At 42.1% G+C, this 25,700-nt stretch overlaps 1 protein-coding gene across 13 annotated transcripts in view; it reads right to left on the bottom strand.

The window, feature by feature from the left end:
* ITPR2 (inositol 1,4,5-trisphosphate receptor type 2) overlaps positions 1–25,700 on the bottom strand; it is a 286,834-nt gene that overhangs the window by 25,881 nt on the left and 235,253 nt on the right. For 11 of the 13 annotated variants that reach the window (XM_049822308.1, XM_049822311.1, XM_049822317.1 and 8 more), the window contains 9 exons: positions 24,162–24,354; positions 21,176–21,301; positions 18,140–18,315; positions 16,653–16,817; positions 14,284–14,479; positions 12,133–12,225; positions 7,225–7,355; positions 1,866–2,031; positions 430–590 (listed from right to left, as the gene is read on the bottom strand). In XM_049822308.1, coding sequence (XP_049678265.1) covers positions 430–590; positions 1,866–2,031; positions 7,225–7,355; positions 12,133–12,225; positions 14,284–14,479; positions 16,653–16,817; positions 18,140–18,315; positions 21,176–21,301; positions 24,162–24,354 — 1,407 coding nt within the window. Of the gene's footprint in view, positions 1–429; positions 591–1,865; positions 2,032–7,224; positions 7,356–12,132; positions 12,226–14,283; positions 14,480–16,652; positions 16,818–18,139; positions 18,316–20,686; positions 20,878–21,175; positions 21,302–24,161; positions 24,355–25,700 lie in introns of those variants that run through there. The other 2 variants (XM_049822316.1, XM_049822321.1) reach the window with 2 other exon arrangements.

The raw sequence follows: 25,700 nt of genomic DNA, 5'->3' as shown, positions 1-25,700 counted from the left end.
TTTTCAATAGCTTGTTCAGAGCAGTCATAGGAGAAAAGCACTAGCCCTCAACACTGACCCTGCGTTTCACTGTTCAGCGGGAGATGTTATTTTTCTGGACAGCAGCCCAGAGATACTGGACAAAGCCGGAGCAGCAGCAGATGTTATGATGCATGCTCTTCTGCCCCTGGTTTGGCTAATGAGGCAGCAGAACCCACAGAGCATGAGAGCACAAACGCCAAACCAGAGACTGTGGCCTGCGCCTTCATCTTTTTCGTTATGTTTAAGACTGGGCTTTGTCGCAGACTGTCTAAGACACGTGAAAAGATCTTTAAAGATACAGATCGATGCCTCCTATTGTTCAGACAGAGGGAAACAGAAAGATATTCTCTGCTCTAGCTCCAAGGAGCATTTCTCTGTTGCATAAAGCACATGCCCAAATTGACTTACCACAATCATTTGCGCCACGTAGCTCTCCGGGCCAGTGTATTCAGTTGGATCTTTAACTTTCACAAGAACTATAAAGTACAAATAATGCCACATGTTGTGTTCTGACTTTATATGCTCCTCAAATGAAACGGTCTTGTTATCAAATTTGTCTCTCTCCAGTCCTGCAAAAAGACATGAACTTAATGCAGAAAAAGAAACTTCAACATAAAAATACCCAAATCTGTTAAATATGTTAGAGAAAGGAACCTAACTTAATTTAAAGGATCATAAATTTGAAGGATCTTAATTTAAAAGCTATAACCGCATATAGTAACTGCCAGGCAAGAAATACCAGGCCAGAAGGCATTCCTGACAGAATTCTTTCAGCGCAGCGTTTATTCTCTTTTGTGATATTTCCTCTTAATAACAATAACAATATAATAAATATGTTACAGTTTTACAGTGCCTTCTATGCTGATGGCTATAAAGTGCTTTACAAGTGTTGGCTCTGATTCTTTCTAAATGTATACTGGTAAGCACACAGTGTGCAATCTAGGTCCTGATCTTGCAAAGATTTATGCACATGTTTAGCATCAAGCATATGAATAGTCCCACTTAAGCTGCAGTGGGATTGTTTGTGCGCTTAAACCTAGCTGAGAGGGTGACTTTCTGCAGCTTTGTAGTCACACAGTTTTTACAGGGCTGTAGTCATAAGGATTTTTTTTTTTTTCCTGTAAAGGGTCAAATCTCTGAAGAATAATACCACAGTGAGGAAGCATAGGATTCACAAATGTTTGCCTCCATGTTACAGCCTCCCTCCCTGGATCTCTTGTGGAGCCTTCCACAGACACTAAAGCCGTTGTGCTCTGCACAATGTTCATCCCTGTCAGTACAACCATGGAAACAACACCCAGACCACAAAAAAGAAGGTATTTCTGAAGTCCCCTAGGGGAGTGAAGGTCTGCCCGTCTTTGTGAGTGCACCTCAAAATAAGCGCAATTTATCCATCAGTTTTGTGGGCACGAGTTTATTTAAATCTTTTGTTCCCTGTTTCATTTCACCTTCTGAAACAGCCAGATTTTGCTGTTGTTACCCTTCTGGAATGCACTGTGCTGTGAAATACCAAGCTGTACTTTCATCTGCATCATGCTTTGTGAAATAAAGTCAGCAGCTGCACCATCTCCATTAGTGGTGATGATGCGAGTGTGAGACATGGCTCTTCTCCCTCAGATCCTGGGTGGAGACTGTGAAGCCACCTCTTAGCAAAGTTAGCTTTTGACTCCTAAAACAAATCTTTTTCCTACTGAGAGGGAATAAATTTGGAACCAAACTCTGACATTTTTACAAACTTTTCCTGTAGAAGATAACCACCCCTTAGGTCCACGCTTTATTTATTGAGGAATAGTTCATTCTACTCTTTTCCCCATCAAATGTCTCAATAGCTCAGTAACACCTACCACAGATGAAACAGGTTGTCTTTAGTATTTCCTCCTTTTTCTGCTTTTCACTCCTGAGATCGGCAAATGTATCAATGATGACTCCAAAGATTAGGTTTAGAACAATAATTATGACAATGAAGTAAAACAGAAGATCATAAACAACTCGCGCAGCAAACAAGGGCTCCTGAAACAATAATAAGGTTGCAGTGACATAAAAATAGCACACCTCTAAAATATTAAACAACATTTTCACATTAGCTCGAGCAAAGCTACGCATCTTTCTTTTCATACGCCAAATTCTGCTAGCCTTACTCACAGAAATAGAGAGGGACTACCTATGTGACTAAGCAAAGAAGATTTGGCTTCATGTGCTTGTATCGCTCTGGGACTCCTGTTGTCCTTTACGTTGTTTCACACAGCACAAAGAAGAGTGTACTGGATGCAGCGTAGATGTATTAGTGTAGCATTCGATTGAAGATAATTACCTTGCCAGTACAGAAACAGGAATATGCAGTTTCTAGTACCCACTGAGAGCAATGACAGCTCTTCTTAATACTGCCTTGTGGCATACAGGGATATGCTTATGGTATATCCTTGTGGAATATTCCAGACCAATGCCAAGTTTTCACACTGAACAACTGGAAACCAGGGGAGCATGCTTGTGTGATGCCAAGGCCAGACTACTATACTCTGCACCCAAGAAGGCCATGTTAATGGTTTTAGCACTGTGCTAATGCAGTCACATGGCTGTAAGCTGGCTCAGACTAGGCAGACCAGGCAAGTGTCTTTTGGGAACACAACATGCACAGGCACACACACGTACATACACACATGAATGCGCACACACACGTGAAGTGCTCATACTCCCTTTTTCATCCCACTCTTGCTTTTAGATCATAGCTACTTTCCTTCGTGCAAAGGTTGGACTGGACTCCCATTGACACCTCTAAAAACAGCAAAGGTGTTTTGTGGCAAACAGGACACGACACTCAGTGTAAGGAGGAGGAACAAAAAATGCAAGTCCTTTTCTTCACCATGATACTGACTTGGAATGCACTCATGTTCTCGGTTTCCCACACATTCATTAGGAAAACAGTGTTACCCTTTATGAAGTGCTCTAATGTAGTTAGCATTAAATAAGTGGCACTCTAAGTGGCAAGGGTCATTTTCAAGGTCTGTGTTTACAGACTTCATGGGGATAGACTATGGTTACTTTAGAACCTCCTAGTCTAGGAGATAGGACCTAGATTCCTACTACCAGCACAAAGAGCTCTTCTATCCAGACCTGAGTTACTTGTCTCTGGACTTTTGCAAGCCCTGCTGAGATCCTACTTATGAATTTAATCATAGACTCATAGAATCATAGAATGGTTTGGGTTGGAAGGACCTTAAAGATCATCTAGTTCCAACCCCCCTGCCATGGGCCAGGACACCTTCCACTAGACCAGGTTGCTCAAAGCCCCAGCCAACCTGGCCTTGGACACTTCCAGGGATGGGGCAGCCACAACCTCTCTGCGCAACCTGTGCCAGTGTCTCACCACCTTCACAGTAAAGAATGTCTTCCTAATATCTAATCTAAATCTACCCCCTTTCAGTTTAAAGCCATTACCCCTTGTCCTATCACTAAAGGCCCTGCTAAAAAGTCCCTCTTCAGCTTTCTTGCAGACCCCTTTAGGTACTGAAAGGCTGTTATAAGGTGTCCCCAGAGCCTTCTCTTCTCCAGGCTGAACAACCCCAAGTCTCTCAGCCTGTCTTCACAGGAGAGGTGCTCCAGCCCTCTGATCATCTTTGTGGCCCTCCTCTCGACTCACGCCAACAGATCCATGTCCCTCTTATGTTGGGGACCCCAGAGCTGAACGCAGTACTCCAGGTGGGGTCTCATGAGAGCAGAGTAGAGGGGGAGAATCATAGCAATCATAGAATCACCTCCTTCGACCTGCTGGTCACGCTTCTTTAGATGCAGCCCAGGATGCGATTGGCTTTGTGGGCTGCAAGCGCACATTATGTGGTCACGTTGAGCTTCGCATCAACCAACACCCCCAAGTCCTCCTCTGCAGGGCTGCTCTCAATCCATTCTCTGCCCAGCCTGTATTTGTGCTTGGGATTGCCCTGACCCATGTGCAGGACCTTGCACTTGGCCTTGTTGAACTTCATGAGGTTCACACGGGCCCACCTTTCAAGCCTGTCAAGGTCCCTCTGGATGGCATCCCTTCCCTCCAGCGTGTCGACTGCACCACACAACTTGGTGTCCTCAGCAAATTTGCTGAGGGTGCACTCGATCCCACTGTCCATGTTGCCAACAAAGATGGTAAACAGTGCTGGTCCCAATACCAACCCCTGCGGAAAGTCACTCGTCACTGCTCTCCACTTGGACATCAAGCTGTTGACCGCAACTCTTTGAGTGCGACCATCCAGCCAATTACTTATCCACCGTGTGGTCTATCCATCAAATGCAAGTCTCTCCAATTTAGAGACAAGGATGTCATGTGGAACAATGTCAAATGTTTTGCACAAGTCCAGGTAGATGATGTCAGTTGCTCTTCCCTTATCCACCAATGCTGTAACCCCATGGTAGAAGGCCACCAGACTTGTCAGGCATGATTCGCCCTTAGTGAAGTCATATTGGCTGTCACTAATCACCTCCTTATTTTCCATGTACCTTAGCGTGGTTTGCAGGAGGATCTGCTCCATTATCTTGCTGGGCACAAAGGTGAGACTGACTGGTCTGTAGTTCCCCAGGTCTTCCTTTTTTCCCTTTTTAAAAATGGGGGGGTTGTTTCCCCTTTTCCAGTCAGTGGGAACTTCCCTGGACTGGCATGACTTCTCAAATATGATGGATAGTGGCTTAGCTGCTTCATCTGCCAGTTCCCTCAGGACCTGCGGATGCATCTCATCGGGTCCCGTGGATTTGTGCACCTTCAGGTTCCTTAGATGGTCTTGAACCTGATTTTATCCTACGGCAGGCAGTTCTTCATTCTCCCAGTTCCTGCCTCTGCCTTCTGCATCTTGGGTGGTGTGGCTGGAGCACTTGCTGGTGAAGACTGAGGCAAAAAAGTTGTTGAGTACCTCAGCCTTCTCCATGTCCCAGGTAACCAGGTGTCCCGGTTTCAGCTGGGATAGAGTTAACTGTCTTCCTAGTAGCTGGTACAGTGCTGTTTTGAGTTCAGTATGAGAAGAATGTTGATAACACACTGATGTTTTCAGTTGTTGCTAAGTCATGTTTAGTCTCAAGTCAAGGATTTTTCAGCTTCTCATGCCCAGCCAGTGACAGGACACAGCCAGGGCACCTGACCCAAAGTGGCCAACGGGGTATTCCATACCACGTGACGTCACATCTAGTATATAATCTGGGGGGAGTGGGGGTGGGGGATCACCGCTCAGGGACTAACTGGGCATCGATCAGCGGGTGGTGAGCAATTCCACTGTGCATCATTTGTATATTCCAACCCTTTTATCATTATTGCTGTCATTACATTAGTGTTAGCATTATCATTATTAGTTTCTTCTTTTCTGTTCTATTAAACCTTTCTTATCTCAACCCACGAGTTTTACTTCTTTTCCTGATCTTCTCCCCCATCCCACTGGGTAGCAGGGAGTGAGTGAGTGGCTGCATGGTGCTTAGTTGCTGGTTGGGGTTAAACCATGACACCAGGTCTCCCGTTTCCTTCCAGAGGGGGCCCACATTTTCCCTAGTCTTCCTTTTATCACCGATGTACCTATAGAAGCTTTTCTTGTTGCCCTTGATGTCCCTGGCCAGATTTAATTCTATCAGGGCTTTAGCTTTCCTAACCTGATCCCTGGCGGCTCGGACAATTTCTCTGTATTCCTCCCAGGCTACCTGTCCTCACTTTCACCCTCTGTAGGCTTCCTTTTCGTGTTTGGGTTTGCCCAGAAGCTCCTAGGTCATCCACACAGGCCTCCTGGCGTTTTTGCCTCTTTGTTGGGAAGCATCACTCCTGAGCTTGGAGGAGGTGATCCTTGAATATTAACCAGCTTTCTTGGGCCCCTCTTCCCTCCAGGGCTTTATCCCATGGTACTCTACCAAGCACATCCCTGAAGAGGCGCAAGTCTGCAGTCCTGAAATTCAGGGTAGCAAGCTTGCTGTGTGCCTTCCTTTCTGCCCTAAGGATCTTGAACTCCATCACTTCATGGTCACTGCAGCCAAGGCTGCCCTTGAGCTTCACATTCCCCACCAGCCCCTCCTTGTTGGTAAGAACAAGGTCCAGCACAGCACCTCTCCTCATTGGTTCCTCTATCACTTGGAGAAGGAAGTTGTCATCAACACATTCCAGGAACCTTCTGGATTGCTTATGCCCTGCCATGTTGTCCCTCCAACAGATACTGGGGTGGCTGAAGTCCCCCATGAGGACCAGGGCTTGTGAACGTGAGGCTGCCCCTATCTTATGGAGGGCCTCATCCTCTCGGTCTTTCTGGTCAGGTGGCCTGTAGCAGAGGCCCACTATAATGTCACCTGTCCCTGCCCTCCCTTTAATCCTGACCCATAAGCTCTCGGTCAGTTCCTCATCCATTCCCAGGTAGAGCTCCATGTACTCCAGCTGGTCATTGACATGGAGGGCAACACTCCCTCCTTGTCTCCCCTGCCTGTCCTTCCTAAAGAGCCTGTGTCCTTCCAGTCATCGGAGCCATCCCACCACTTCTCTGTGATGCCAATAAGCTCACAGCCCTGCAGGTGCCCACACGTCTCTAACTCCTCTTGTTTATTCCCCAATCCTTGTGTTATGTGGCTCACCAAGCAGTGTTGCTAGACTGCCTTTATTTATGATGTTGTTTTTGAACTTAAATAAAAATGCATAAAACCACCCAAATATTAAGAGTAGTCCTTACATTAACTGAATTTCGGAGGAAACTTCTGGAAGAGGACATATACCATGATATACGAAAATTCTGTTTTGACTTCGATGTTAGTTGAGTACAAGTAAACAATAGGACCTATTCCAGGGCAGATGCCATGCTGAATTTCAGCTAAAAATACACCCTATGTACTACAGTGGAGAGTCTTGACATATACTCATCAATCAATCCCTTTCGAAAGTTTGCATTTATAATTCATAGCGTGATAGAAGAGTGATCCAATTCAGCAACACTTCTTAGCAGTGCTTGGAACGTTATAGTATGTTCCAGTTTTCCAGAAGGGGTAAACTACTACCTAGAGTTCCTTTCTTCAAGTATCATCATCACACCAAGCTTAGCTCTTCCCATTAAATACTCCATCTGGGATGTAAAAATTACATGGATAAATCAACTGTGTGACATTAGAGGAGACTAGATACAAACACTGTCTATAACCTCCAAAAATTGACTTTGGCATTCATGAGATGCACAGGGAGTAATGCATTTCCTCAGCCAAAACACTTACATCTTTGGAAGGCTTTCTGAGCACGTCTCCCACACCACCACCATTTCGCAGGCCTTGGTTTAATACGGTCACGATGCACATTAGCAGGGTGTCACAGGTCCTTTCTATTCCGTCCTCCTCCTCTTCACCTGCTAACAGGGCAGCAGCAGCTTTAGGAACCACAGCATCAAATGATCACTCATCAAAGCAAGCCACAATTCTGTATTAGAGAAAGCAACTGCAATACACATCTGCCTTTCATATTCTTCAGCTAGAATTTCACTGATCGTTCCTATCCATTTGCACATCACTGCCGGTGACATACTTAGGCACATCAGGCATACTTAGCCTGGAGAGAGACAGAGAAAATCCCAAGCAGTTCTCCCACCAGTAACCCAGTTAATGACCCAGAGCTGCCATCTCTATTCACGGGAGTACCCCTTTTCCTTGCAAGTACTCCCACTGGTTTCAGTATGACTGCTTTTTCAGTGGGCCTCCTAAGTGTGCAGCTGACACATAGAGGAGAAGCAATATAAACACAGAATTAGAAGCACATTCATAAAAGGATTGTCTTCCTGTGAAATCATTCCTCTACCTACTCATGTACAAGCCAAGTCATGTTAGCATTTCAAATCATTAAGGAGGGGCTGGCTTTTATATGAGTAAGTCTGTCCATGATCTTTCCACTAGCACACGTGCCCAGGCTCAGGTCTGATATACATTAAATGAAAGACTCTCCCTGACCTCAGCTTGAAAACTTGGATTCTATTCTTATCTCTGCTGCAGAGCTGCTGCGTGGTTTTGGCCGAGCCACAGAGGGTACTATTGTGCAGGAGATATTTGAACGTGCAGAGGAGCTGGGCTGGAACATCAGTCCCCGACGGGACTTCGTCCGCCTCGGCCAGAATTCCTCCCACCACGCACTCACCCCCATGCTGCGGCTGCATCAACAGCCTCCTTTTGAAGAGCCCTGCTTGAGTTGTTCCCTGTGTCCTGCTGACTTGCACTGAAGGGTCAGGACTGTGACTGCCGTTTCTCCTGCCTTCCCTTCTCTTTAGGGATATGTTTGCTTAAGTGGTGAAGGCAGCGATTCTCACTTGGTTTGCTTCATGCACTTATTGTAACATAGTTTAATAAACAACAACATCCTGCTGCGACAGTTAACTGAAACAGCATATTTAACAGCTCCAAAACCACCACATCTGGGGCACCGAGATAGACTTTGATAAATTGAATTGACTGAAAGCACTCACATTACAGACAAGCAATTTGGATTTAAAACATGGGTTCCCAAATTGTGGTGTATACATCACGATTGGTATTTGCAAAACAGAGCTGGTATCCGCTGCTTTTGCCACCACTGCTTTTGCTACACAAGCAAATTAAATGAGAAAGAATTCCTCACTTAAGGAACTTGAGCAAAAAGAAAAGCAAAAGCAGATATCAGGATAAATTTCCCTGTTAAACTATATGGTCATTACAGACATTACTACCACTAATAACTCCAGATTTAAAAAATAACTGCTTAAATATTGAAACTGAAAGGATTGAAACAATAAACCTTTTTTTTTTCTGTCACATCTGGAAATTTTTTACTAGCACGGTGATCTTAGTCATAGTAACTAATCTCCTTTGCTTTTGCATCCTGCCTTTTCTTCCTCCTTCTAAACATTACTCCGTCATTTTTTTTGGACCTAATATCTGTGCTTGAGATGATGACCATCCACAAAATAAACTAAAAGCCACGGCTTCTATTTCATTTAGGTAGCTACAGAACAAGATTTTCACTGTTCACAAGATCAGGGACAGGTGCTGGAAACAGCAGATGATCAGATTCTGGTGAATGGTGAGGATAAACCAGGGTTGAGAACTGGAAGCTGCAATGTAAGAGAGTGTTAACTACTAGAAACCCTAACTCACAACTCTCCATGTCCACTGAGACAAAAATTCAGAGGAAGCCCATGCTTCAGAGAGATGCAAGATACCACTCATCAGCTGACTGGCACATCTTGCAACACAGAGAATCAGCATCCCACATTGCACTCAGAAGAGCAAGCTTGGGTTGCACAATCTTTGCCAGAGAATCAGACAGCTGACAGCCCAAAGTTGGCAGAAACCTCCAGTGCAGTAATGTAGGCTATGGGGAGTGTACAGACGTCCGTATGTCTACTCTACTTCCACTCCCAGATGTGGAGCAACAAGAGCTACCTTCAATCTAGGAGCCAGATAACCCTACAAGCATATGTTCTGCCTCTGTTTGTTTGCCCTGGTGCTCAGCAGCGCTCATGACCCAGACTCAGCCCCTGTCGACACAGACTATGCCCCTACTACCAAAAGGAGTGGATCTGTAGAGTGAATTGTTGCTAAGGACCCAATATCGACACTAATTGAGGTTCAGTGGGTTTTACTTGCAACCAGCTCCAGCCTGGTGAGTGCCCCATTAGTGGCTAGACAGCATTAGGTAGGCTGTCTTCTGATTAAGTTTAATTCAAAGGTAATGCAGGTTAAGCACTAAGATCACCCCACAGTGTTAATCACAGGACAGTAAGCAGGATGATAGGAAGATTTACTTCAAAAATCCTCATCTGATGGCCCACAGCTACCTGGCTTCTGGGCCTGATCTCCAATGCAAGCACGGGCAGGGGAGACACACAAGTGCCCATATGGATCTAGCTGAACTTGCACAGAGCAGTACCAGGCCTGGGAGTGGAATGAGTCTTTGAAAATGTCCCCTTTTACAAACAGATACCTGTGTGCCTTTCTAGCACAGGTCTTTATGGGCTACAGAGCACAAAGAGCCATGTACTGTAGGATGTGAAGTTCCTTCAAGTGATTAAGCACTTCATCAGGCAAAGACTTAAGTGATATGGAAATGCCTTTGGAGTGAAGAGCAGGAGACTCCGAGGGAGATGAGACAAAGTATTTTTATGCTGACAGCTCAGTGCAGCAGTGAGGAAGCAGGCTGCAGACAGGGGATGCTCTCTGAGAAGAGCGAACTGGCTCCCAGTTAACTCCTTGCCAGCATAAGCAGTGACTGAGCACACGCTCAACCAGTGAAACCCAAGGAAGAAGCGGAGTCTCATCAGAACAAATCATCAGCAGTGATCTGATCTGAAAAGCAACGTATTTAGTCTCTACTCTGGACCTGAGATGCCATTGAGAACATTTTATGTTTCCTACAGACGGCTGTGGACTTCATGCTGCTACAATGGGAATCTCACCAAATCTCAGGCCTTTGCATTCCACCACACTCACACTTTTGCCAGAAGGGATATCTGTCCCAGGAGAAGACAGAAGGTAGAGCACTACTTTTTGACAGATGATTCACTGGCTAGGATGAGCAAAACCGTTCTTGCTGAATGTTGGGTTTTTAATGTTACTGAATAAATAAAACTTCTCCAAGATTAAGTGATAGTGCACTTAGACATTTTGCACAGCCCTCTTTCATTATTGTTTAATTTTAAAGAAACAGTATCCAAACAATAAGAAATGTGAGATTTCTATCATTTAAAGAGCTTGGCAAAAGCCACACTGCGTCTCTTTTGACTGATTGATTACTTTTTGAATGCAGCAGCTTTGCCAATAGCTCTTAGACTGTTTTCTCCATCTAGTCAGACAGCTTCCCATGTTGTTTATGAAGCCTGTTTACACACCAGCTGGGGAGAAAAAGCCTACTTTTATAGCCCTCTCCCTGAAGCCCTTGATCCTCAAAACTCAAAAATTAGCAGTGGAAGAATAAAGCTTATGAAACAGCGTTATACTGGAACACAGGATAGGAAGGGGCTGCTTATGTCCTCACTTTCAGCCCCCAGCAACCACAGGCAACTGTGGCAATAAATATTTCAGGACTGTAGACCATCCATTGTGCACATACCCACACTGCAAAGGCCACACAACACCCTAAACCAAAATGAACATCTGTAGTGAAAGACCAACCACCACAACTAGACTGTGCCACAGGAAGAGAGTAGGAGAGAGAGAGGAGCACCACCACCAAAGCTCCCTCTCTAGCAGCGCATTTGGCCAACAAAACTCCCAAGTGACCCAGTAGCCTCAAACTACAGAAGAAGGCAAAGCACTCTGTCAACTTGATCTAGGAAAAATTCCCTCCTGACCCAATACCTGGTAACTGGTATCTGGTAACTGCCCCAGAAGGACACACTGGTCAGACCTTTTATTTTAACTGAGCATATTTAAAGTTGACAGGGTCCTTCTGGCATACAGATCAGATTCATAATGCAGATATCAAAGTAAAACCAGGTGAACTCATCTGCTGAACCAGAGCAATTAAGCTCTTCACTTGCCACAAGCCCAAAGCAACACAACTTAATCTACTGCAAGAGAGGCTTGCAACAATCTGCATTTCCTTGCATTTGCCACAAGCTAAGAATGCACAGATGGACCACTGCCTGTGCTTAGATGAGCCACAGTAACTTATTAAGACATGGTAACTTGACCCTGGATCTGGGCTCTTAGGTCTTCTGGCTACACCACAACCTTGGCCTAGATGCATGTAAAAAGTATAGACAAAAGCTTGCTGATATATGCTACGCCATTAAAATCAACTTATGTGGTCCTAAACGGATCTCATAGTGGCTCAGTGTGTGCAGGTGAGGATGCTGCAGATAAGCAGCAAACTTTTTCTTTCAGCAAAGTCAGTTGGAAATAAGCAACCTGTACATTCAAGCATAGTGATTTAGCAAGCTCTTTTAATTACAAAATTAATGTCACTGCAATTGGAAATCAGGTGTGGGAAGCACTCGCATTAAAGGCAAGTTGCCAACTAAGCTTCAAGCCTTGAAGAAGTTGAGCACTTCTGACTTACAACAATGATCATCACTTCTCACACTAGGAGAAGTCTCCACAACAGTAACACACAAATCCCTCAGTTCTAATTGATCATCAGTCTGGGGTAACTTTTGTACTAACCTGAGTTAATAATTGGGATGCTTGTGGAACAGTTCTCCTTTGCACAGGCTCCCATCATTGATGTGAGGGTTGTAGTGGGGACTTCACCAATACCTGTGGAAAAAGCAGGATATTGACAAAAAGACAGATACTACATTGATACTAAGTTTTAAATCATTATTTTCTAGAAGCGAATCACTGAGTTGAAAAGTTGAGAAGAAAAAGCAGAACAAATTATACCACCAATTCCTCCTTCCTCGAACAGTCTGCCTCAACAGCTCAAAGCAATCACAAGGAACAAAAACACGGTTTTATATTTACTGTATATCACAGCTATTCCCATTTCATCTCCTGAAATTAATGAATCTACATCAAATGCTGCTACTTCTGGATAGAACGAAATATATTCAAAGCAAGAAACAACTGTCAGATATGAAAATAATGTCAGTTTTAAAACCATTAGATAAATTATTCATGAAAGCTGACAAGAAGGACACCAAGCTGATGTTCAGTTATCCTGAATGTAGAATACTTAAGAGTTTTCAAGGATTATAACACAGTTTGGTACTCATTTGTAAATATGTATGGGTTTGTGTAAAACACTAATTTAACATTCCCAGAGTGGGTAAATGTGTACATCAGCTTGATTTTATCAAACCAATTTTATCTTGTGCATCTTCAACAATCTTCTGCATTTCAAATCAGAGATACAAAAAGGTTTAAGTAGAAAAAAAATGAAGGTAAAATCATACAACAAAAGTAACAGTCTAATACAATCTGTGCAACACACGCTCTGACTTTCTGTTTGTACTACTTTATAAAGAAACAATTTGAAGCACTTTTCTTGAGATGCATAATGTTCCATCAGTATACAGTCAGCATATTTTCCTGATGAGTTTTTGATCAGGAACAGCAATGTATAAAGCCAGCAAGAATATACCCACACCACAAAAAGCTGCCAAGAACCCAACAGAAGAAACCCAAACACACAGGAACTGCTGCACTGGACCAGACCAGTGCTGCGTGCAGCCTCACATCCATTCTTCTAAGATGGTCACAATTACCTTTCAAAGTGAAACTTCATATCATAAGTTCTGTCCCAAAAATGAATGGTAAGTCAAATATAAGCCAACTTAGCCCTTTTAAGATGATCAGTGGCAAAAAAGCAAGGTGTGTTAGACAAATCTGTCAGGTTCCTTTGTTTTTCATATGGTATCAAAATAGCTACGAGTCCACCATGCCCCGGGTCTTGAATGACCTTTCCCTTGTTTGTGTGCTTTAGATCCTGAAATAACAAATTTAGGAAAAGGCTGGCAAACACTGAGTGCACACAGTCCAGGGTGGATTCCACTAGTTGTTCTGTCCTTATGTACAGGCTCAGCATTTGGGAAAACCATGTCTCTAGGAATTTAATCACAAGCTATTCTCGGGTATTTCTTTGCAGACAGTTACTTCTCTGCCTGTGCTCCCAGCATGCTGGTTGGCAGCATATACAAAGATCTCAACAGACCAGACCTGTTTTTTTTCTAGCAAAGCAAGTTTGTAACTCTCTATTCAGGTTGGTAAAATCTCTCATTCCAGAAAGCTGAAATCCTGGCCTTTTTAAAACTGGTTAAAAACCTCCCAATGATTTTACTGAAGCCAGGATTATACACTAATGGTAATGTTCATGAAATACATGCTGAATTTAAAAGATGCGCCAGGAAACCTCCTATCACTAGAAGTGTGGATTCCGTAATAGATTTCTGCTGGATGAAGCTTAAAAAGTAATCAAATACATCTATTGAACGCACTAAGATCACATGCCTCTTTAGTACACAGAAAATACTATGAGCTGGTTTCAAGGTGGAATGAGAACCAATAGAATCCACTTTCAGCTGCTCTTCCAAATACTTAGGAATAGGTGGGGTTTTTTTATATTAGCACAAGTTTGAAAAGAAAACATAATAAATCAAATGTGTTAGATTTAAGTATTTCAACAGATAAGCCTAGTCTAAAACAACCCTACATACATTAAATTTTACTCAGAGACTTAATTGATTTCTAAGGTATATAGAATTAGTTCTGCTCTTACAGATACAAATAAAGAAATTTAATTTCCTTATATGAAAGTTAGGTTAGGCAGACAGAAAAGGCATATATGGGAAGCAAATTTTAATATAAAATCAATACCTGCAACAGGGGTCCTGATTTTCAACCTGTCAACCTCCATGATAAAGTCATCTTTCAAGAAGAGGAACCCAATGATGGAGAAGAGATAAACTAGGATGAGTGCTAGCACTGCAGTGAGGATAATGGAACGACCATTCCGGGTAACACTTTTTATCACATTTAGCAATGTCTCTTCTCTGTACACCAGATCAAACAGCTGGGAAAAGCATAGAGTAGAGGAAAAATGAATACAAATGAGGCAATACAGAGATGCTACATAGGAAAACAGCCTGAACTACTGAAACATACATCTAGCTGTGTTCTAAATTCTCAGCTTCATAAACACACAATTCACATTGATTTCAGTGGGAGCTGGGCATGCTTATAGGAGGAGAAAATCTAGCACAGAACTTTAAATTTTAAGATAGATTATAGCAAAATCCAAAGTCACAAAGTATATATGAGCCTGATCCAGACATGGGTAATGGTTACTAACAAGATCCATTGCTTCCCCATGTTCAAAACCAGGCTAGATTAAAATTAAAAACCAGTGTCTTCATACTATGGATCTATATCTACAAATTAATTTTTCATGTTATCTCCCATCTGATAAACATGCATGGGCTGCAACTCAAAAATGTACTCATGCATGTAAGTAATTACATGTCTGTAAACTGTTTCTTTGAGCTCATGGCATCATTTAAAAGTCATTCACATGTACAAGGATCAGGGCCATCTCTTTTTGGGTCAAAGTTAAATTCATTGTACTGTTTGTATAAAACTAGAAACTTCTATTCTTTTTTACCCTGTACTATATGCTTTCCTGGTATTTAACTTTAAAGAAAAGCACACATTAAGATAATATTGCTTTAAATGTCAAAGGCCTAAAATCGCAATTAAACGTGATGAGCTTTTCAAGAAACTATAGGTTTTCTTCTCTTACAATTCTATTGATGTTCTATAGTGCTTTCGACCTTATCTATAATGTATGTATTTCCACTTCAAAACACTCAGATTACAGATATAAGCTGACACACTATGATTTATCAAAATGGTCCACAGAAGAAGGTATTAGCCACAATTCACAAGATCTGAAATCCACAGCCTTGTGAAAGGATTAATAATGAAGGAAGAATGAAGGAAGACAGTTATCATTCATTCCATACAAGACAAAGCTTAAAATGAGGAACAAATATGAGAGTTTAGAATATATCCACTACAAAGTGAACACCTGGAAGGAACTTGGGAACGTGAACAATTAAAACATCCATGACTCATGGACACTGGTCAACAGCAGTCACTGAAAAAAGTAAGTACATAAAATGTTTCTTAAACTACTGGGCACTTTGGCAAGTATTTTAAGGTAGAGATCACCTCACTCATTAAAGGAATAACAGATAATTTGCTGTGCATTTTTTAAGCGGAAGAGTTATATCCATTTGAAAAGGGTTCTGCAGCTACAGCCACAAAATCTTGGCTCCTTTGAAATCTGCCCAAACTGTGAAGCTGACTTTAAATGTCAAGATCTGGAAAACCTGACTTCAACAGGAGGTCTACCAGCGTAAGGACTGAACCCCTGAAAATCTTAGTGTGCTTGACACACCACTGTGAAACGCTGGGAGTTCACCACTATTCAGGAAACTGAGAAAAATATGACAACAGGAAAGTGAACCCATATAAATGACCACAATTTAGTCAGTCTCCCTACAAGTTTCAAACGTTCCCGTATGAAGCAAAAGGATTAGAAAACAAGAGCAGTGAAACACCTTTTACTGCTATTCAGCATGAAGGAAGCAGTTAGCTGAGTTTAGCATAATTTTGTATGATTCATTTTCACTGCACCTGTATCATATTATAAAAAGGTATTCCATCTGGGTAATGGCAACAAAAGAAAATGAAGTGGGATACATTTAAAGTGATGAATCTTCCCGCTACACCAGAGGCATGCCATCCCCATTTCCCAAGTAATTTTTTTTTAATTTATTTTATTAGGGCTGCAAGATGAACTGAGGAATGGGATCCTTTGGTATAGGTATGACGCATACACCAGTGGACAACTCCTGTCCCACAGAGATTATGACTGACACAAGATACAGGAAGAACGGACACAGAATATACGTATGCTGGGGAAGGGTGGGAGAAAGGAGTGGGCTGTATGATGATCATCTGAAAAAAAAGGGGCAAACTTTCAACTCTAAAACAGATAAAATAAGTCCTAACAGAAACAGGTTCTAATGAAAACAGCAGCTCCTACGAGGCAGCAACACAACGGCGTGCTAAAAATACACATGATTTGGCTTGATTGTCAGGAAGAAATTGAAGACAGCTGCATGGGTAACGGTATTTTCTATTTTTGCAAAGTTTTCCCCTCCACAGAAGCATATACTTACCAGGAAACTATAGAAGAATTCGTGCACGCAGAGGCCCAGCATGCAGACCAGGACGTATGCTACGTGATAGAGAAAAGCCATGTCCATGATGACCGCTCTGTAGCCACGGGTGAAAGTTCCACGGTTCCCAACAAAGCTCACCAGAAACACTATTTTGTTACAAAGCTGTGGGAGGCAAGAAAGGCTAGGTTTATTCCATCAGAAAAATGCTGTTATTTATTGTTTGCATTGCTGTAGCGTGCAAAAAGTCTAGATAGATTGCATTGACTAAATGCACAACTTTTAGATAGCTGGAGTGAGATGAGAGAAATCCAGCTCCCAAGGTACACTGGGAATGAGCCCGTGAGAGTAAGTGGAAGTACGTCACCCCTCTAACACTGCATTGCGCCTCATTAGGTTGTGATTTATTTCTATAACATTAGTGAGTAGGTAGGGTGGGATTAATATCATAAGGCATTAAAAAAACAACTGGGGAGTGAATTCCTAACAATTTTGAGTTTAGACCCGAGATTATATAAGAGCAGCAAGGCATGCCACTACAAAGAGAACAATAGTAACACAACAGAAAGTGTGTGGGGTGCGTGTGAGATCTACTATTTCCTTCAGATCGTGTTTTTCTATATTAAAATCCCTAAAAAAAAAAATACTGGGGGCATTTTTGAAGTATAGCATTTAAGCAACAGCATCAGATTCTTCATTGCTCCTGAGCTTTGCCTGCATGCGAAGAGCAGTGCAGAAGTAAATACGAAAGGGGCTATCCTCATCTGTTGGGTAGTCCAGGACAAGCAATGAGGACTCAACATATTTTTTTCTTTCACAAATTTGACATGGGCAAGTGCTGCTTACTTGCCTTTACCTTTGACTATATGTCTGGGTAGTTAAGTATGTGAAATTCTCAGAGAACTGGTGGCAAATAGCCCAATACTTTGTGCTAAGGTGAATTAGAGCTGCAGCAGTCAGGCAGAAATCTAAATAGATGACTTGTGAGCATGACTGTCTATGTTACCAAGCTCAGTAAACTTGCAAACTTATTCATGCCTAAGTTAGGCGATCTGGCAAATGGCTGAAAGAATTTTTAATTTTGAAAACTTTTTTCTAGTCAAAATTATATTTAAGGTCACAGAAACATCTCACAAACTTGTGTCAATATTGCTGAGTGTATTAGTAGTGAAAATTATTCTTTTAACATGAGAAACTGTAAATTTGATTGCCCTTATTCAGCAATTTTTCTTTAAATTTCATATTGTTTTTATTTTTTAAATATTTGCATATGCACAAAACCAAAACAGCTCTTTTCTTAGCTTCCCACTTCGCTGATACTGCTGTTTCAGGATGACTGGAAATGATTATTTTTTTTTTGGCTTAACTAGTGAACCAGAAAAAGAAGTTCTTTTCACAGCTCTAATCAAGGACTTTTTTTAATAGGAGACCCTTAATATCTGTGATTCTGCTGAAAGGGAAATTCTGCTTGCTTTTTAAGTACTTACATTAGCAGCACCAAGAAGTATCAAGGTAGGACCAAGCCCTATAGTATATATAGACCTGAGAATAACAGACACCAAAAAGGGTCGAATACCAACAGGCTTGGAGATGAAAAACAGCATTGCTGTACAAAACGCCACTGCTATCCAAAGGAGGACTGAAAACAACGGAGAGAGTGTGCCTGTATAGAGGAGAAAGGGAGATTTGAGAAAGGCATCTTTGGAGACTCCATTTTTCACCAAGAAACAGATCCAAAAGATCAATTCCTTTGCCAATACAGCTAACAAAAATCGTGATTCATGCATCACAACTGCTGACCACAACTTGCCCTAATTGCAGCAAGAGCTATTATTATCATAGTATTGTTGATTTTTGTGCAGGTAATAATAAGAGCAGCTAATGAAATTTCCATTAAAATCCAAGGAGTGCTCAGAGATAAAACAGTTTACCCTTCTGGAGCAAGCTACTAATCAGCTCCCTTCTGCAGGGATCATTAGGGCTCCTCCGGTCTAATTCCATGATTGCTCAGCTACAGAAATAGCCAGTCCTCGGGGCGGCGCAGCAAGTGGCACCACGCTGCAGTGTCACGTTTTGATCCCCAACAGCACCAAAGCGCCCCGGTTTTAGAAAAGCAGCTTTCTTCGGAACGGCTGCGGGTGTTCAGCGGGAACCTCCGCCCCTGCACGGGAGCAAGGCACTTGCCACAGCGGGAGGCAGCCACAGGGACTTCGGCAGGAGCAGGCAGCATCTGCATTGCCGAGAGTAGCTGAATAGCTGTGCCTTGCTCCTGGGGAGGCGGTGGGTCCCGCGTCTTGCTGAGCTCCTGTGGGCACGCGAACCGCTGCCTTCAGAGTCAGTCTCTTCGCCGCTCTGCAAGATGCTGGCTCCAGGCTCTCCCTGAGTTTTGAGCGATGCCCCTATTTTCCTTCTCTCCTCTGCTTAAAGCCCTGGAAACACACCATGTTGCTGTGATATAAAAAGCACATTCAGATCGCAGGGCACTGTCACTCTTGTACACTGACTTCTATTGTTATCAGATGAACTGAGAGGTCAGTGACGGGGGAGAAGGGAATAGAAAATTTAGCTAGACTCACAATAGAAATCATGCTATCTCTTTGGCAACAGATACACAGCTGAGCAGCATCAGTGGGATTAGAAAACAATGAGATGAGGCCCTAGCCTCAACATTCAGATGGCATCCGAACTTCTCCAAAGTTCAGGAGTGTATATCCTTGGCAGGAGGTTCAAGGTCGGCTCTGCTAGTTTCTTCGCCAACAAGATTTGGAAACTTTTAACAGAACCTAAAAAATAACTTCCAAGTGAATCTGAAAGGTGAGGCCAAAGCACTCAGTGTTTCTTTAACAAATCATTTTTTCTTCTTCCCTACTGCAGGTCAAACAATTTCAGGTCGCAGAACCTACGCTGGTAACGTGTGCAGACATGCACGCCGGAGGCGAGGAGTCCTCATCTGGAGCACAGTTTCGCTTATGTCATATGATGTAAGAACTGCAGAAATCTACTGAAAGGCAGCATTCTTGGGACGATTAGATCAGCCCAGACACCTCAGACATCTGAGTATGGGGGGATTTACAGAAGGTAAAGGGGAAAAATGGGAGACAAACTCTGGCTGTGAGATCAAGTTTTGGTGGACGGGGAAGCTGGAAGTGAGGAGGCTGCCTCATGACCTGCTCGTCCCATTTGGCCACACCTATTGTTTATTGCTCAGGAATCGCTTTTGCTTTTACAAGCAACAGGAACTGGAATCCTGAAATGCACTATCACTGAAATCACTGGATTACTGGGGCCACTTAAACTAATACTATATAAATCTGCAGTTCAAAGTAAGTATTAATACCTACTGATGGCAGACCAGAGGATTTCTGTGAGTAAAGATTAGCTAACATTCAGTAGCTTAAAAGGTTTATTTTTAACTCTTTATTTCTCCTCTCACCCTGCATGGGCTTTAATGTGTGTGCGCTCCGAGTGACTCTTCAGTTTACAAACAGGAAAGCACAAACGCTTCCCTTTTACACGGCACAGAGCTGCAAACTTTGCTACGCAAAGCTATGGAGGTGCCTGTGCCGTGACCTGCAGAGACCATCCCGCAGGGTGAAAGGGCAACATGGTCTCCATGCCAATATATTTTAATCTGCTGCCTTTCTGTTTAGCCAGCCAACAGGAATGTTTGCTTGTGCCAGCTCTGGTGTTTGTGAAAAGCACATGTATCTACTAGAAGCTGGACTGCTTCCACCAGCCCAGTCCACATGCCATCAGACAGAGGTGACTTTCAGTCACATTACTGACTGGACTGGACACGAATCAAAGACCCAGAGGTGAATGGCTCTACTCCCATTACCAGTATTCTGAACTATTTACTCTCCTTTATCCCAATTAAGCTTGTTGTGGATTCGAAGAGGCCTCCCGCTAGTCTGCTGCATTTATTTAATGAAATTTATTATTTGCTATATTTCCTGTGGCATGTGATGAAGCAGAGACAGAATCATAGGTTTTAAGCATATCTTTATATATAATGTGTTTATACTCTGCAACAGTAATATCCTTTTATCCCAATAAACAGAATAGTCAAAAGCCAACAAGCTAGTTTTCAAATCTTTCTATTCCATATGTTTTTAAGACTGCAAGTCATTCAGTTTGGTCAGTTTTAAGGAATCTCTGTCCCTCTGCAGCTGCCAGGAATCCTTCTTCAGCTCAGAAGCTGTAACTGAATGTGTGCAGTAGTACACTGCAATATGGCAATGTAAAAAAAAAAAAAAAAAAAAAAAAAAAGAATTAGCTCAGATCATCTAGATAATCTTCAGCTTAGCAGCTATGTTCTGTCTATTTTACTTCACATCGTATGGGCCATGTGACACACAGAAGATCAACTACCACATTTCAGACAACATCTGGTATCTACTTAAAAGATACTAAATGGCTTCTGCAGATATGAGCATACCTGAAGATGCAGTTTTATATAACCGTTACCTTAGAATTGAAAGCATCTAAAATTAAAAGGAAAAATAAAATCAAACTCCACTTGCCTTCATCTCCATCATCTCCAAAGGGGTAAAACAGAGCAACTGCTAAATTGATGAATACAGCAAGGTTGAAGGAAATGCTTCCCCAGAGAGAAATGTGTCTGGAGAACCAAAACAAGGGTGGATTATCTAGAAAGGGGAGAAGAGCAGCAATCAATAAAATGAAAGCAGGCAGGAACTCCATGAGTAATGGCCTCAAGGGAATTAAAAAATACAGATTAATGAAGAAAATATGCAGATCTTTAAAATAAACTGAAATAGACAAATATCAAACATAAGTTTGCCATAAAACATAGTTTCAAGCACAGCTTTTAATCCAAAGATCCCAACAGAGTTTATTCTATATGAGAGTTTTGCCTCTGCTAAGATTTTAGGACTGGATCTTTAGGGAAGGAGTCTTTTCACCTGCCTCTGAAACTAGCCTCTGTGCATGGAGACACAAAACGAAACAAACAAATGGATTTTAGCACTCTGCATGCCAGTCAACCAGAAGACCCAGAATGGGTCATCTAGATGACCCATTTGGACCAAGTACACTGATGACATTATTCAAAGAATGATGGAATAGGCAAGGTTTCAGAATTGCCATATCTTCCCCACTTCTGTCAAACCAAATACATCTTGATCTACTTTGGGGAGCAGGTAAAATTTAGTCTGACTGGGATTTGGTTCTATGAAAGCTGACTATTTTCTGACTATGATCCTCAGATGTCCAAGGTTACCTTCTGACAAACAGGTCTGCTCTATACTCCTGCTTAAAAGGACTCAAATGAAGCCAGGATCTCCATGTGTCAAAGTGCTGTACAAATACACAGAAATAGTCTATATCCCAAAGAACTTATAACCTAGTTAGAAAAGACTAAAAAGGGAAATAGGGCAAAACAGGGTTAAGATTTTGTGTGCAGAGTCACATAAACGATTCACCAAAAAGGCTAGGAATAAGATCAGAGGGTACTAAGACCCAGGTAAGCACTTCATATATATGACTGCACTACAATATGTTTAAATGAACATTTAAAACAAGATTCTACAAGTGCAAAAGTGTGAAAAAATCTCTAGCCGGAGAGGTTTATTTATTCGAACATGATGTATTCCTATTAATTAGATTTTAAAGTACCAAGAACCTCCTGTAAGTATGCAGAGCATATTCCTGACTTGCCTGCACCCAGCTAACTTTTTATAAACAGCAGACTCCTTCAACTGCATGTGACTGTCTCAGGCTTTAGTCTAAATAGACTTTAACTGTGATTAGGTAAATATTCAGATTTCATTGTGATAACCTTATGCTGTTGACTGCTGAGATTTAAGCATTTGGAGCCATGGAAAATGCCATCTGTCAATTTAAGCGACACAGACTGCATGCTAACAGACACTTGGCTAAAGAATGAACCCAGCCTCAACCTGTATTATCTTTTCAAATAAAAAAAAAAAAACACACAGAGACTTGTAGGCCATTCCACTGATGAAAGGAATTGAGGAATTTCTGTTCTGAATAAAAATAAACCTGTTTTTTTTACTTATAGCATTAGGCAGGTCTGGTCTATGTAAGTATAGGGTTGGGTTCTTTTATTTGTATTTCTTAAGCAAAGCCCACAGATATGATTTTGTTACTGAAGCAATTTTTCTACAATACAGTGACTTTTATTCCGAAACAGACTGTATAGATAGGGAGTTATTCTGGAATAATTTATTTTTCAACTTCTATTCTGGCCGGTTTGTCAGTACAGACAAGTTCTTACAGTGCCACCAAAGGAAGTGGACCTGGGCTGACAGGGTTCAGGCTGAAGACTTAACTACTGCCTCTGAAAATTACAGCCTGGGAATTGACATTTATAAAAACTGCAACCAACATTCATTTTTCCATCATGTTAAGGATGCTACATTAAACCAACATTAAACCATATTGCTTTGACTATCCAAACTCCCTGCTGTGCTGACCATAGATCCTATTCTTCACTTCCTTCCTAATCAATTGTGTAATGCTGCTGTGAGCAGCTGATGTGTGCCGCCCTAACAGCATCTGCATTTTAGCAGTGAATGAAGTAATCACTCATGTGTTTTTATATACGTCTACATATATAAAATATAGTTTTCTTCCTTATCCCTCAAGGATACTATAGATGCTGAATTAGTTTGCAGCCTTGATTCTCTGCTTCAAAAGCAAAGGGCAGAGTTGACAGTGGCTGAGCTGGCAGGAGCTTCTTGTCCCTGGGACGTGGGCAGCAGCAGCAGCCCTGTTCCTGGTGTGGGCCAGCAGCTGTAATGCCCACCAGTGAACTAAACAAGAAACTCAGGGTACCTGGCTTGGCTTTGTTGCATCTCCTCTTTGGGTCCCTGCTTTTATGTCTCCCCCATGATCTTGACTGTGCCTGTCAGATCTGCGAGCAGCTTACGGTGGTACCTGTGGCTCTCCCACTACCCCAGGACATACACCAGTATGGGCTAACAAACTGGGACATACTGCAGCCTAGTCAAGCAAGGCTGATGTGAACTGGCAGAAGGGAACTGGCTCTACGGGAATTGGGCAGATTTAAAGCAGCTGAGGTTCTGGTGAGAGATGTTTTTAAGTGACTGACATTTACAAGTTTTTTAATGGTCTTTTAGGAATCTTCAAACCTCAAATATGCAGCTACACATGTTTTTGTTAAATATTAGGGGCCTTGGCTTAATTAGGTGCAACTCTATTGAGTTTAGTAGAACTACACCCAGTTCATCCATCCCTCAATTTAGCTTTTGGGAGTCCAAAACATCATCTTGAACACATTACTTATATTACTAACTGCTCCATATTATGCCTCTTTTATGGTGGCATGCGAGTGTCTCAGTTGACCTATACTCTACTGACCTACACTCTCAAGCCCTGAGCAGTTCTGCTTGTTGCACTATCGGAGTGAACAGAGAAAAGCGTACTATTAAAATGAAAGTATTTGAAGTCTTAAAAGCAGGGTTTTAGCATAATTAAGCTATTTTTTGAAATTGCAATACTTACTCCTAATTTTCTTTTGCCATTTCATCTCGTTGTAAAGATCCTCTGTCTGCTGAAAAAAGTCATTGACTTTGCTCCCTTGTTCATCTCTCTCTGTTGTATTGAATACCCGACTTTTGGATTCCCGAGTGAGGAATTCACAAATATTGGGGACAGGGAATACAATCTGTTCCATTGTTCTATCGTGGCGAACAATCTATAAATAAAACGTACGTTTTTTTCAGGATCAGTGACTTTCCAACCATTTTGTCATATCTTTTCTTGTTCACAGCTCCCCTTTTTTCTATAAATTAATGCATAAATTATTTGAACATTACAGTGAAGTTGAACTGATGAATCCTAAAACAAAGTAAAACTGTTTTTCTATTTTCAAAAGCCTACCTCAAAATAAGGAGGTGAATATATGTCTCAAGCAAAACCTAGGTCCAAACTTCCCCCAAATATAAAAGTGTTCTAATTCAGAATGCTTCAATTTGCAATAAATAGAAACTAATCTCTCCCAGTACACAGTGCAGAAGTTTGGGAGCTTTCTGCTCAGATCACGAAATTCTTTTCTCACCTTGAGTCTATTTCTATGATGAGATAAGTTGTGAAGGTGAACATGCAAAAATAGCACCTTGTTACTCAGACAGCACCCATATCTTGTCTGTCTTTATCTTCTTACTTGGCAAAAAACAAGGTTTTGCATTGTTTGTATTTCGGGGCCTACCGAGTTATCGGTGCGCGAGCTAGATTTTATTCCATCTCACCACACTGTCATGAAAATTGCCTCCCCATGCTGATCATGGACTCTGCATTACTAAAAATATAGAAATGGGTAGAAAACCCATCTTGACTCCTAGACCCATGTCTCTAAACAGCCACCAGTGAAAAAAACCCCCACTATTTGACTTTCAAATCAGACAAATGAGATACCCTGATATAGAGGAGCTATATCTGAAATGCTGAACAGGTTTAAGACTGCTTTCAGAGAAAGACCAGCAAACATCCATTTGATATAGCAGCAATGCTGGGCTGAGTTTCACTCTTCCAGTTACAGTTCTGCATTAAAGAACCCTCCCTTCTCTCTGTCAATTCATATTTATTATGTGAACATACTAAAACCCCCACCTGTCTTCAGTCATTTTTAGGAGTAACATAGTCAAGCACATTTGCATTGGAGAAGAAGGATAATTACTCTCATGTCTGCCCATGGGCACGTGCATTATGTGACGTTTGAACAGGCAGTTCTGAAGTGTCCTAAGTAAATACTTGTGTCTTAGGCCAGCAGTCGTGCAATGAGACTATGTGACTAGCAGCTAACCTGGTAGGGTGAGGGAAGGAAGCTGACAGCACATCTTCAGTTCTGTTAGGGACTCAAATGAAGAGATAAGCTGCAGGTGCTGCTCTGCAGAATGACATTTTAAAAGCCTCCCTGAGAATAAAGGCCTCCCTATCTGCTCGAGGAACAGGCTTTGCAGCCATGGGGTTTTAGCAGATTTCAGAAACTACACCAGGAAGAGGATATTGGCCACATAAAAGCAGACCGCATTGCTTGTTTAA

This window comes from Accipiter gentilis, chromosome 18, assembly GCF_929443795.1.
Source record: "Accipiter gentilis chromosome 18, bAccGen1.1, whole genome shotgun sequence".
NCBI classification, from domain to species: domain Eukaryota; kingdom Metazoa; phylum Chordata; class Aves; order Accipitriformes; family Accipitridae; genus Astur; species Astur gentilis.
The sequence above is the reverse complement of the archived record's forward strand: the minus strand, read 5'-3'. Positions and strand labels throughout refer to the sequence as shown.